Consider the following 13,222-nt stretch of genomic DNA (forward strand, 5'->3'; position numbering starts at 1 on the left):
GACTTATACTTGAAAAGTCTTGATTATTGCGCAGTATACAAGTCTTCACATGTCCTCACAAGTCTTAAGGCTTGAGATAATACGTGAACAGAACTGATTTTTCAATATAAAACGTGTATTGCACTGGAGAAGTACTGATCAAGACTTGAAATTCGTTCCCGGTCCCCTCTGTAATAAGTTTTTCAGGTTGCTGATTACACTATTCCATATGCGGGCATGTGGCATTATTATCCACTTTTAACGAATTAAAATAGATCATCTTGTCGACTTTCATCAACTATTATTAAGATGACACTCTGTTTATATATATATATATATATATATATATATATATATATATATATAAATAAATAAATATTTTCTGTTTGAGTTCAAACACTCGATTTTTTTGCATAAAAATTCATTGTTCTGGTCCATTTTAGTGGCTGATGAAATATGTGCTCAGCTGCATCTTTTTTTTCAGTCGACTTTGGCTGATCGCTGTAATCATCGAAGAGATCTGTGAGTGGAAGTACTGAACAAAAAAATTTTTTCATAAAAATTTTTTCAAGGCAGTTACTGAGGTTTAGAGTTTTGTTAATTTTCGAATGATAACTGTTGTTTTTGTTCACATTTCCCGGAATTTTTCTGCGCAATTTCACATCATTTCTACTAAAAACTGTTTATGTGTTAGCAAGAGTGTTATCGCTTCAGTTGCAACTTTAGATGAGGGTTGTTGAACCATTCCAGCAGACAATTTAAGAATAAGATTTTTCTATATTTTTGTTCAAAATCCAACTATTTTCATCAAAACAACCACAAATATTTAGCTAATTTTGATTGAAGTTGCGAGAAATAGAGACGCATTTACTCCTGACAGAATTTTCAGTTAGCTCAAAAGACGTTTCGTTTTACTTCCGCTTCCTGTAAGGCTGCTAATCTTGAATGAAACTTTAGTCGTCTTTCGCTAGCCTTAAACACTAATTGTCGAAAATACATCAATTATGTTTCAGATAGTTAGCGCAAAACTACTTAAAATTCAAGCAATTAATTGATTTTTGGTGCCAAAATAACCTCTTCTTGAACAATTAGAATATTCTAATTAATGAAAATGCCGCAATATCAAGGTTGTTTTTGTCAAATCGTTGTTTTTGATAACAAAAAATTGTTCCCATTGCTTTGGGGCGATAACTTCCTTAATTGATCAGTTTTTCAATTTCTATTTGTGTGAAATTTCGAGAGTTTTAAAAACTCATGTAGGCCAAAATGAGGCCAAAGTTCTTATATTATGTTTTCAGAGAGGAGCTTTTGTTTTTTATGGCTATGGCAAAGTGTTTTTCTAAACCATACTTGGGCTCTTAAGCTTTTCATCCGGCAGCCGCTGTTCTTTTATTAGTCTCATGACTTGATATGAATCAGTTGAATATATGGAATTGAATAAATGAACCTATATAGTGCTTTAAGTTGATACCTGACACCTCTAAACAATGTTTGTTTTAAAAACTATCAATTTAAGAGTTCTGTCAACTTATATTGTTTTGAAAAGTAAATAATTTTTTTTCCTTGTAATAACTTAATCTTTCTAGCTGTTAAAAATTTTAACTAATGGCTTCTTGGCTTCCATGGCGCCAAAACTCATATTTTTTTCTCTCATTGGACAATTGTCTAGTTTTGAACGTAATTTTATGTTGCCTTGTCAGGTTGACACATCAAACACAGGTCCTTGTGAATTTGAAGTTAGTTTTAATTGATAATGTATGAAGTTTTCGTTGATTAGCGTGTTGTTTTAACGACTTCAAAGCCGGTTAATTGCAAATAACAATTGATTTTCTGTTTTTTGCTTTTCTTTGTTATATTTGTACCCGTATCACATATTTTCAAAGATAACAGATCTGAATGGCTCCCTCTAATTAGGAAATAGTAAGGATTATTTTGATAGCTAATATTAGTTAGACCTAGAAGAACATCGTTGCGAAAATTAAAGGAATTTCTGAAACCTCGGTAAAGACGTGTACCATGAGTTTTATGATGAAACGAAGATTAATCTGGTTTTCAATTACGTTGCAGCCGATGTTTTTAAGTCTCTATCATTTTGTGTATTTATTAAATGTTTTTGAACTCTTGATATCACCCAATTTAATTAACGAAGTACTCGAATCCTCCAACGAACCGTTGTTTCCGAATTGATGAACCCAATCATCATGCTTGCTCAATAGTAGATTAAATCAGCCATACGTTTCAACTTAAATGTCTCGATTTCAGAAAGTCAGTTATAACTTTTGAAAAAGACTTGCCGTAAGCCACCAATAGGAGGACTTATGGTCTGTAATGTCATTGTTTTTTTGTTTTCAAATAATAGTCTTTTGAGATTTGCCTCTTTCAATCTTGTTTCTGCAACCTTTTAGCATAGTCATATTAAATATATAACATATCACTTTTTTCAAGTGAATTTTAGTTAAGTTTTAATTGCTGCTTTATCGTTTGAATGGTGGCTGTTTGGTGTTGATACTACGAGTTTTCATGACTGCTTCATTTTTTGACATTTGTAATTTTTGAGTTTCCCTTGTGCTGTCTGGTTCGATCACCACATTATTAACGTAGAAATAAGGCTCAACTGATTAATTTTTAAGTGATTAGTTATTGATCTCACACAGGCTTCGACAACGTTTAAATCGAAACGACTTCGATATCCGTCTGTATTTGTGCCGGTGTAGTCTTATGAGATTCTGGATTTTGACAGGTCTCAATGATTTAGTTTAAAGGTGTAAGTGAGACTATTGAATGATTTTAGTTGATTGCTAATTGCTTTCATTACATTGAATTTAATTGTTTTTAAAAAGCTTAAACGTAATTTCCAATTTTCGTTTAATTTTTGTCTTCTTATTAAATGTTATCAATAAAAACAAATTCCATATCTTTTTTGGTGAGATGCACGTTGTTTGGTTTAGTTTAATTTTATCTGACGCTATTTTGACTTGTTCATGAAGTGTTTCAAAAAACTTGATAGACGTTGAGTTTAAGTCGTAAGAAATGTTTATGGCTTTTATTTCGTTTTGTTTTCTGTCTTGTCTCATACGCTCCTTAATAGCAATTATCGCTGACCCTCTAACAAGTTTATTCATTTATATAGTGGTTAGAGCTAAAGCAATTTTTTAAATTGGTAAACCTGTATTTTCTAACAACAATTGATTTTTTTGTAGGAAAAAAAATCAAAAATTTTTAATCTCTTTCTCTATTCATTCTCTATCTATCTCTCTCTATCTTTTTGCTCTCTTTTCTATCTTGGTAACTGAATCGTGATTGACTGGAATCGGAACTTTATGAGCGAATGCACATTACCGAGTTTTCTTGTTTTAAATAAATTCAACACTATCAATGATATCATTTTGTCATTATTTTTGCGTTCCATTGCTCTGACAGCTCGTACGGGGGGAAAATCAATCAAAAAGGTACTAATCTTAGTTTGCACTGATGCTTTGCCTTCACGTTTTATTGAAGTTTTTAACCTTCGAAAACTATTTACGTGTAGAAATATTTTGTGGTACCTATTATAAGCAATGAGGGTTCTAGTTTATTGTATTTTTAATTCTCAACTGACACCCATGCCCAATTTTTTGAGATGAATGACAGTAGCTTCCTGGTTCGAAAAGGAAGGTTAATCAAACTTTTATTGGCAATCGTTAGATTTGATCATTCACGGCTCCGGCAAAAACCACGAAAAAAAGATAGGAACGAAAACACCGCGCAAATAAATCTCCACCAAAATAAGTCCACTTTTTTATTGATGAACTGCGCATTAAGTGCGCAATTGGCCATGCCGTACCCTAGCTTTCTTGGTACTTGATATGAAACTATTACAACCGAACAAAATTCAACAACAAAAATTCAAATTTAGAAATGGGGTTTATTTCCGTTGGGGTTTAATTCTATTCTAAAATTAAGTGGGTTTGTTTCCCTGGGGATTTATTTCTTAGACCCGTTCATTTCATTAAATTGATTTGCGCCGTCAAACAAATTTTTGTTACCTACTGGATTTGCTTTTTCCCAGGATCGAACTCGAAGTCAATATCAGCATTGGACAAGTGTAAATACAAGTCTTATTTCGTTTTTAAATACCTTGCAAGTCTATTCACAATTTTTACAAGTTCAAAAATTTATCCATAAAAAGAATTGGAAAACACTTGCAATTTGTTTCCCAAGTCAGAGCCAACTTCTTTTCACACAATTTCTCGGGGTCCCTCTAAATTGATACTAATTTGTACCAAAAGATACAAAGGAATATAGAGGAACGCTGAGGGCATAATATGTCATTTCAGGTGCTTTTGGGCCGTTTTCAGCAGTTTTAAGCCCTTTAGCAGTTTTCCAGCCATCTAGGCCCATTTTAGGCCCAAATTTGTTTAACGGAACTATTTTGGACAATTTGTCTGCTATTTTGGCGTTTTCCTGACGTATTTTGGACAAATTGTTGGATAAATTCTCTTTTTCCAGACCTATGTTAGACGATTTAGAATTGGATTTAGAATATTTGCCATGACTTGGATTTTTACTTGCTAACATGAATTGGATTCAGACTGGCCAACTCTTGGCCAAGACTTGGATTCGGTCTTGCCAAGTCTTGACCAAGACTTGGATTTAGACCTGCCAAGTATAAACATTGACATGATCATAGCCCTGAGTCAGTATTGAAAAAAAACTTAGTATAAGACGTGTCCAGTACTGAAATTGACACGGTATTTTGTCCAAGTTCATAAATTTTGGATTATTACTAGTTTTAGTGAACATTTTGCAATAAAAATTGTTGCAATCTTTTCTCTTGTGCCCTCAGTCACGATCGTTTGTACCCCCCCCCCCCAAAAAAAAAGCTATTAACTTATTGTTTACTATCATATAAAGAGGAAATAATGTCATAAAATGACATAAAATGCCAAAAAGTTCCACAAATTTAAAGTTCCACGCCAATAGCACCAAAAAATTTAAAAGTGTTTTGTGGTAATATTATTTATATTATGTTCGTGTTGTTTTTGTGTTACTTTTGATAGTTATGCATGGGGGAAAATAACAAAGAGGATCCTATTTACCCTCAAAAACCGCCAAAATAAATAGCAGCTCCTTTTGTTATTAAACTTCAGTTTCATGCCCGTTTTTTATGACTGCTATTGCTAAGTAGTGGCAATACAAAAACGGCATAAACTCGTCTGATAAATATTTGAGACCGTATCACAGTTTTTATTTCCTGTAAAAACTTTTGAAGCTAAACTGTTGAATGTTGCCGGAGTAGTACCAACCATGTGAGCTCGTGTTTAAAAAACATGTTGCGTGCACGGTGAAAACGTGAGAATCTTAAACAATTGTGAATTGATGCTATAAAATCGGTCTGCATTCTTTCTGCCACTCTTTCCTCGCCACGGCTGCTCCCAAAACAGTGCTGTTCATAAGGAAGAATTAATTTTGGAGGCTATCAGGCGGGAAAAGCTGTTCATGACACTTTTTCAGCGTAGAAAAATTGACTTAACTTTAGCTGGTCCTTCGCCTGAACTCCGCCTGGTAACTCCCGCAGATACCTTTAGGTTTCACAGGGATTACCTGCCGGTCCCAAGCCCGGACAAAGGAGGAGGGTTGGGGTGTGGCGCGCCCTGTAAAATGTAGCCACGAACCCACATGAAGACCCGAAGAAAAGATTACTCCAAAGCTACGTGCCCAGCGGGAACTGGGACATCTGGGAGAGCCGCACCAGATGACCAAGCAAAGTCGGCTAAACAACGCTTCAGTCTCCCCCAAAACCCCCTCAAACCAGCCAAAGATACCCTGCGAATCGCAACTTGGACATGAACACCCTGGGAATCGAAGTCGCCTGCCTGCAGGAAACAAGGATCGCAGGCGACACAACGGAAACAATCCAAGATTCCACGGGAGCACCCAGCCTCAAACTGTATGCCTCGGGTTACGACAGTCAGGGTCTGCACGGAGTTGCGATTGGCATACACCTCCGACTGGCCAATCACGTCATGGAATGGAGAGCCTGTGGAGCCAGGATCTGCTACATGAGGCTGCATGCAATACCAGTGGCAATCTCCATAATCTGTGCATATGCCCCGATTGAAGATAGCAGTGTACGAGACAAAGAGGCATTCTATTTAGAGCTGCAAAAATGCCTCAAAGACGTCCCCAAGAAGGACGTTCTAGTCGTTGGCGGCGACTTCAACGCCAAAGTTGGTTTGCCACTCGACGGCGAGAAGCAAAATATCGGACGTTTTGCAACAGGATCCCGAAACGCTATTGGCTAACTACTGGCGCACTTCGCCGTACTAAACGACCTTGTAATTTCCAACACCACATTCCAAAAGAAGAGACATTCCCTTCATACTTGGCGATCAAATGATAACAGAACAAAGAACCAGATCGACTACATGTTGACGATGGAGAACATCAGTAAATAATACCTTCAACACCAAGCTCTTTCTCACTGACACGGACCACAAACCTGTTATTTCGGTGATCCGATTGCGATTGAAGGCATACACAAAGAAGGCCAAGACGATCGCTTACAACCTGGGATCCCTGCGCATACCCGCGGTAGCCGACGAGTTCAAAGATACGCTACACAGTTTGTTTGACGCAGCCGAAGAAACAGGCGATGACGTGGAAGCTAAATGGTCGCAACTGAAATCCATCCTTCACCAAGCAGCTGAGAAAAGTCTCGGAAAATCTGAGCAAAAGAAGAATGCATGGATCAGCAGCGAAACTATTGAGCTTGTCAAGAAACGTGCTCGAGCCCGCAACCGATCGAAGAAAGCGGAACTGCGGTAAACCATCAAGAAGGCAGTCCGCATGGACAAGACAAAGTATTTTGACACCCTTGCCCAGGAAATGATCGACGCGGACGAAACGGGCAACCTGAGAAAGGTTTACTCTGTTGTCAAGCAGTTAGCAGGGAAGCGTTCAGCCATCAGCGAGACTCTCAAGAGTGCTGACGGCCACCCGATTAATGAAGCAAAGCAGAGAATAGAAGTATGGGCCAACCACTTCGAAAAATTGCTGAACCGACCACCGCCAGCAACTGCCGACATTACAGAGAATCAATATAAACCTCTCTCCGTAGTGAGCACTGACCCGCCCTCGCTTATGGAAGTGCAAACAGCCATAAGCAAGCTCAAAAGACGCAAAGCGGGTGGGCCGGACAACATACCGCCGGAATTCTTCTTGGATGGCGGTACTGCTCTCGCACAGGAGTTGAGCAAACTCCTACAATGCATTTGGGCAACAGTATCCATGCCAATGGACTGGAAGACCGCAATAATCGTCCCCCTCTTCAAGAAAGGCGACAAAAAGAATTGCGCTAATTACAGGGGCATATCCCTTCTCAGCATTGCTTTCAAAATCCTTGAAGCAGTAATAAAGAATCGTCTCGAACCAGCGTATATAGGCCGCGCAAATCAAGCGGGTTTCAAAAAGAACAAAGGCTGCAGAGATCAAATTTTCGCTATACGTCAGATACTCGAGCAACGCGAGGAGTTCAAAAGGTTGACAAACCTAGTTTTCATAGACTTCAAAGCCGCCTTCGACAGCGTGGATCGAAAATGCATCTGGCGTATCTGTGAGAACCTTGGACTACCAGACACACTCCTCAACGTGCTACGAATGCTATACGCAGAGACCTACAGCCAAGTCCGAGTATACGGCACCCTGTCCCGCCAATTCAGTATCCTCAGCGGTGTCAGGCAAGGCTCGATCCTGGCCCCCTTCCTATTCAACCTCGCAATCGACTGGATAATGGAAGAAGACCTCCGCAATGACAACGTAGGCGTGTCTCTGGATGACACGATAATTGCCGACCTCGATTTTGCAGACGACATCTGTTTAATGGATGATAATGGAAACGACGCCCAGAGGCTACTCGACAACGTAGCCAGAAATGCAGCGGCAGTCGGCCTCTACCTGAACGTCGGCAAAACCAAATTCTGCTCCCAGGACATCAATCAGAAATTCCTCGTCTATGGCGAAGAACTGGAACGTGTTGAAGACTTCACCTATCTTGGAAGTAAAATACAGCCCGACGGCAACGTAACATCTGAAATCAAGGCCAGGATAGGCAAAGCTGCAGGTAGTTTCAAAAACCTTAAGAACATCTGGAACCAGAGAAGCATCCCTCAGCTTGTAAAAGTGAAGATTTACAAGGCATGCGTACGAAGTGTACTCTTGTATGGTTGCGAGAGCTGGCCAGCAAAAAATTCTGATATAAACAGTTTGCAATCCTTCGAAAATCGATGTCTTCGACGTATTCTCCACAAAGGACAGGACCTCCCCGCTGAAAGTATCACCACCATTGCAAAATGTGATTCCCTTGCCACGACGATCCAAACAAGACGCTTGCGATGGCTAGGGCATGTCCTCCGAATGAATCCGTCCGAAATTCCAAACGCAGCGCTCGAATTCGAAAAGGGCGATAACTGGAAGAGACCCCCAGGCGGCATACGCAAGACCTGGCGAAGAATCGTTCGTGACGAAGTAAAGAAGCATATCAAACCACCGAAAATGTCAGCGAAGAAATGGGAGACTGAATGGTTCGACCTGTGCAAGGAAACAGCCCAGAACAGAAAGCAATGGAGAGGTCTTATTCGGGACCAAAATGTGGCGGGATAAGGGCAGCACTGCCCGTGAGCCCTATCTGGATGGAGCTGGTCCTTCGAGTTTTTTTTTGCAAAATTAAAAATATCAATTTTAGTTCAACAATGAACGCTGAGCTCGACTATGATATGACTTGACAAAGCAGAAGCCGTCCTCGATTTTGGCTCATCAACAGACAAGGTACTAATCTTTGATATGACCTTACGTCAAATATTTTTTTGCTCATTAGTTAGACTGGGCAATAAAAATTGTTGATCACAGAAGAGTAAAAATCAAACAATCGCAAGAACAAGGAAAACCGTACTCGTTCTATTTTGTCTGCCGTGTGTTCCACTGTTTAAAATGGAAACCGCTGGACTTTTCGTATGGGTAAGAAATATTTGCCGCAACATAATTCTGTCTATAAATAAATTAAGTCTAGATTGAATTCCGTAAAAAATTTGGCTCGACCAATGGAAAGAGTTGGACTAAACTTCCATTAGGGTCCTCGATCATGAAATTAAAGTCAATTTTTATCGTCCTCACTGGACTCCTTGAGTCTTTTTTTAAAAGACGAGGCATCAGAGTAAAAACAAGCTGTCCATTTCTCACTGTATAACATTCACCTGATTAAAGCTGCAACTTTCGTGATAATATTGTTTTCCTTTAAACTATATACGGGCACACAAATTGTTAACTATTTGTCGGAATCGTTTCCGCGGTGACATTTCTATTTCTTATTAATGAAAATCGAGTTAAAGACTTTCCTTGAAGCTCTAATGTGTAATTCATTTGTTTTTGGTTTACATTATCATTTCAACCCTTTCCCACTTTCGCCGCAACCATTTCGTTCCATTGAGATTTTGGAGTTATCTCTGTGTTGTATCTCCGTGGACCCTGATCTTTCGTTGATGGGTCTTCTAACATAAAGGTGAACTGATTAGGGGTTCGATCTCTAAACAAACAATCTGATTGTTAATTTATAAAAGGAGAAGCCTGATATGTGTTCTCAAAATACTTAGGATCATGAAAAACTTGGAAAAATTTGAAATACTTTATCAAGATCCTAACATATAAAATTTTCACGTCATTCCTGTTTATAAATCCTGTATAATTCAGCTTAGTATACACTAAATGATACCAGACTATTATCGTGTAAGATGTGGCAAGGTTCTTGCCAAAATCTTGCAAAAAGTTTTAAAGCGATGGTTCTCTTGTAAGATCTTGCTAATTTTTATTGTTCTTCTAGCGCAAAATTTTTCCATTTTTTTAGTGAGTTTTGAGAAATCCATTGTTTGCATCAAAATTTACATCTCAAATCTGTAAATTATTAAATTACATCATAAGTTCCATAAGAGTAACTTACGGTTTCTGAGAGCAACACAAACACAAATAGAGAACTTGTCAAGACTTCCGAATTGTTATTTTTTTACTTTCGAAATTTATTTAGTTGATAATAATACATGTTAATGTCATTTACTAACACTTTTTAGCTGTTCACATTTCTTATTTTGAAAAATTATATATATATATATATATATATATATATATATTGATATATATATATATATATATAATATATATATATATATATATATATATATATTGATATGTATATATATATATATATATATATATTATATATATATATATATACATATATATATATATATATATATATATATATATATATATACACATATATATATATATATATATATATATATATATATATATAATGATATATATATATATATATATATATATATATATATATATATATATATATATATATATTCTGTTTTTGAATTATTTCATATTTCAGTTCCAACTGAAAAAAAGTGAAATTGAAGCTCTAGTGGTTGTAATTATTAAGCGTAATAAAAAAATGCGGTGGAAAAAAGTGTCTGGTCTCATTCTGATCCTGTTAGGTCATGCTCTATCAGTTTGCATACCGTCAAAAAGCATGATTATCTAGCAAGACAAAAACCAATCTTGAAAGTTGTGATAGAAGTTGATGCGAGACGTGGTGTCGTCTCGCAAGATTCTCCTAGAATCTTGCAAGATCTTGCAAGATAACCATTTGGATTCAACTGGGTTCTCAATTACATCAGCGATGAATCAGTTGCAATAAATGAAACTCATTTATGATGTAAAATGTGCATTTTAAGTTTGTAGTATTTTGATATTTTCACAGGAGTCGTCCAAACAAGTTTTACGTTTTAAAAAAAATGCCAAATAATGAAAACTTAGTGGTCCAATTTCATGTTTTCGAACTCCGAGTGTAATTAACGCAAGCTAATGCCTCAGAACAAAGTTGTCCGTCCCAATGAGAACTTGTCATTTTGAACACCGTCCGTCCCATGGAAACACTCCGAGTTCAGAAGTTTGGTTGTTTAAAAAGTTTTGTGCTTTGGAAATTCGCAATGCCATGCCAGAAAATTGTGATTGTCAGACTTTTGTGTTTTCAGCAGTCTTTTCGACTTTTGCTCGTTCATATTTTGTGCGTTCACCAGTTTTTTTATCGTTCAATTTTTTTGTGTTCACCAGTTTTTCATTCGTTGTTCCTAAAGTTTTGTGCGATATGCAGACTCACAGGAGTCAATATCTGGACTTTCTTGCGTTAATCCGTGTTTCTCGACTATGCAGATTTCAAAGCACGAATCACCCTCTTGCGTTCATTTTCGATTTGCTACGCCAATTAGCTTCTTAATTTTAAGCACAAAAGCTTTCGGGACAAAAATGGAGAATATATCGTAAATTTCAGAAAAATTTTTTGCTTGAAAGAATATCATGAAGGGTAATCAAGGTACATTGTGATACGAAAAGAGCACAGCAGTGGTTATCCAGGAAAAAACGTTATGTTTGTCTGCAACCAATCACCGTGTTTTGTACCAACTTTAGAAGATCCCAAGTGATTGCGTAAACTTTATCGATAAATTGATGCTTACTAAGAGTTTTCACCGTGTAAGATGCTACCCCATAGATATTCATTCATTTTATCATTTTTTACGCAATAAAACAATCTTGCAAGCGAAATTCATTACTTCCCACTTTGATTCAGACAGCTTTTAAATGAAGCCTACAACGAAATAGAATCTTACTCGTATAAGATCTGATAAAACGAATTATGAGATAGAATTTATTCCTACCAAAAATTTTTTAGAGTAGGACCTGATAAGACATTTTAGTTTAGTGTTGCATATTTCTCTATTCAATTTTGTAACAATATCTGTACAACTGAGCTGCATCGTTATTAAAGACTGACAATCTAAAACGTAAAACTTTTAGGAACAGACTCTTTATACATTTTGATATCGTTTCTAAAATTTTTTGTCGTTTCTCAACTTACAAAAAAATGTTCTCTATTTTCTACAGAGACGCAGAAATACTTTGCATAATTATTTTGTTTCGATGAACTTTTCTATGAGCTTGATAAATATGGCTAAGTTTCTAAGCTGGTCAAATATGGTGAATTCATCTTGCTACATCCAATCAGATAAAATATAATTTTCAACGCTTCGAAATTGAATCTCAGTACATGCGCTCTCAAGTACTGATGATATTTTGTAATCACGAGAAATGTTAACTTGGGTGTGACAAGACAAGTTTGTTCAATCTTGTAAGATCAGGTAAGTTTCATTGAAATCACGCATCATCTGATAACTTAAAATTTTTATCGTACGAGATATGAAAAGTTGGGTTTTTGTCTGTTTTTGTAGGATAATATGAGACGAAGATTTTTCTTCTACAATCTGAAATTTGATCGTATAATGGTTTTTCGTCTAAGTTCTCATCAAAGAATTTTTATCGAGTAAAATTTATAAGAACAAAATTATTTTAATTTATGTTTTGTAATATCTGGGAACAGTTTTTTATCGGGAAAATTCTGGGAGGACGTAGGTTGCTTTTATTACTTCTGAAACAGGAACTGTTAATCTTTAAACGTTGGATAAGACAAACGTTTATCGCGTGAGATCTGATAAATGTTTATTACGAAAGATGTCACAGACAGAACTTGTTTTATCTTGTAAGATCTGTTTATTGATTCATCAGATCTGGCAAGGAGTAGCACCCCTTTACTGGTAGCTTATAAGACATCATTGTCACAATTTAGTAAGATCTGACGGAGTCAAATTTCCAGAACACCTCCGAGGGCAAAGAGAGTGCCCTGAAACAAGTGATTAGGTGTCAATATTTGGCAACTTGTAAGGCAATCAAGTGTATACAATCAATGTAATTAAACTAAATCATAATATAAAGAAAAAACCAAGGAAACAATGTAAAGGCCCTTCATTTCACTTCCATAAAGCCCCGTTCTAAATTGCTAAAAAATAGGCAAACACAAAATTTTGATTTTTTTTGCTCCCTTGCCAAAAACTGATGTGCTCTTCGTAGCTGAAACGTATAATTGAAACTTTTTCCACGTGAAAAAAAATCTAACAAAACAGAGCAATAAAATATTTTTGGTTGATGTTTTCTTTATATTCAAAGCGTTATGACTATTAGTGTAATAGTTTAAGACCTCCATGCTGCTGATATCTAACTGTTTATTCACGCGTATCCATGTGTCATATTTCAAATGCATACGTAATGCTTGAACAAATACAATTGGCGTACCTAGTTTACTTGGTGGGAG

The 13,222-nt window shown here is 36.6% G+C and overlaps 2 protein-coding genes across 2 annotated transcripts in view; one reads left to right on the plus strand and one right to left on the minus strand.

Annotated features, from left to right (window-relative positions):
• LOC142334674 (ubiquitin-fold modifier 1) overlaps positions 1–13,222 on the plus strand; it is a 286,602-nt gene that overhangs the window by 88,636 nt on the left and 184,744 nt on the right. The window lies entirely within an intron of this gene.
• The window catches only part of LOC142335437 (uncharacterized), a 39,286-nt gene continuing 35,423 nt past the window's right edge, over positions 9,360–13,222 (minus strand). Inside the window, exon 8 of the mRNA XM_075383924.1 lies at positions 9,360–9,538. Coding sequence (XP_075240039.1) covers positions 9,504–9,538 — 35 coding nt within the window. The 3' untranslated portion in view covers positions 9,360–9,503. The remainder of the gene's footprint in view (positions 9,539–13,222) is intronic.

This window comes from Convolutriloba macropyga, chromosome 2 (genome assembly GCF_964194025.1).
Source record: "Convolutriloba macropyga chromosome 2, txConMacr16.3, whole genome shotgun sequence".
In the NCBI taxonomy this organism is placed as follows: domain Eukaryota; kingdom Metazoa; phylum Xenacoelomorpha; order Acoela; family Convolutidae; genus Convolutriloba; species Convolutriloba macropyga.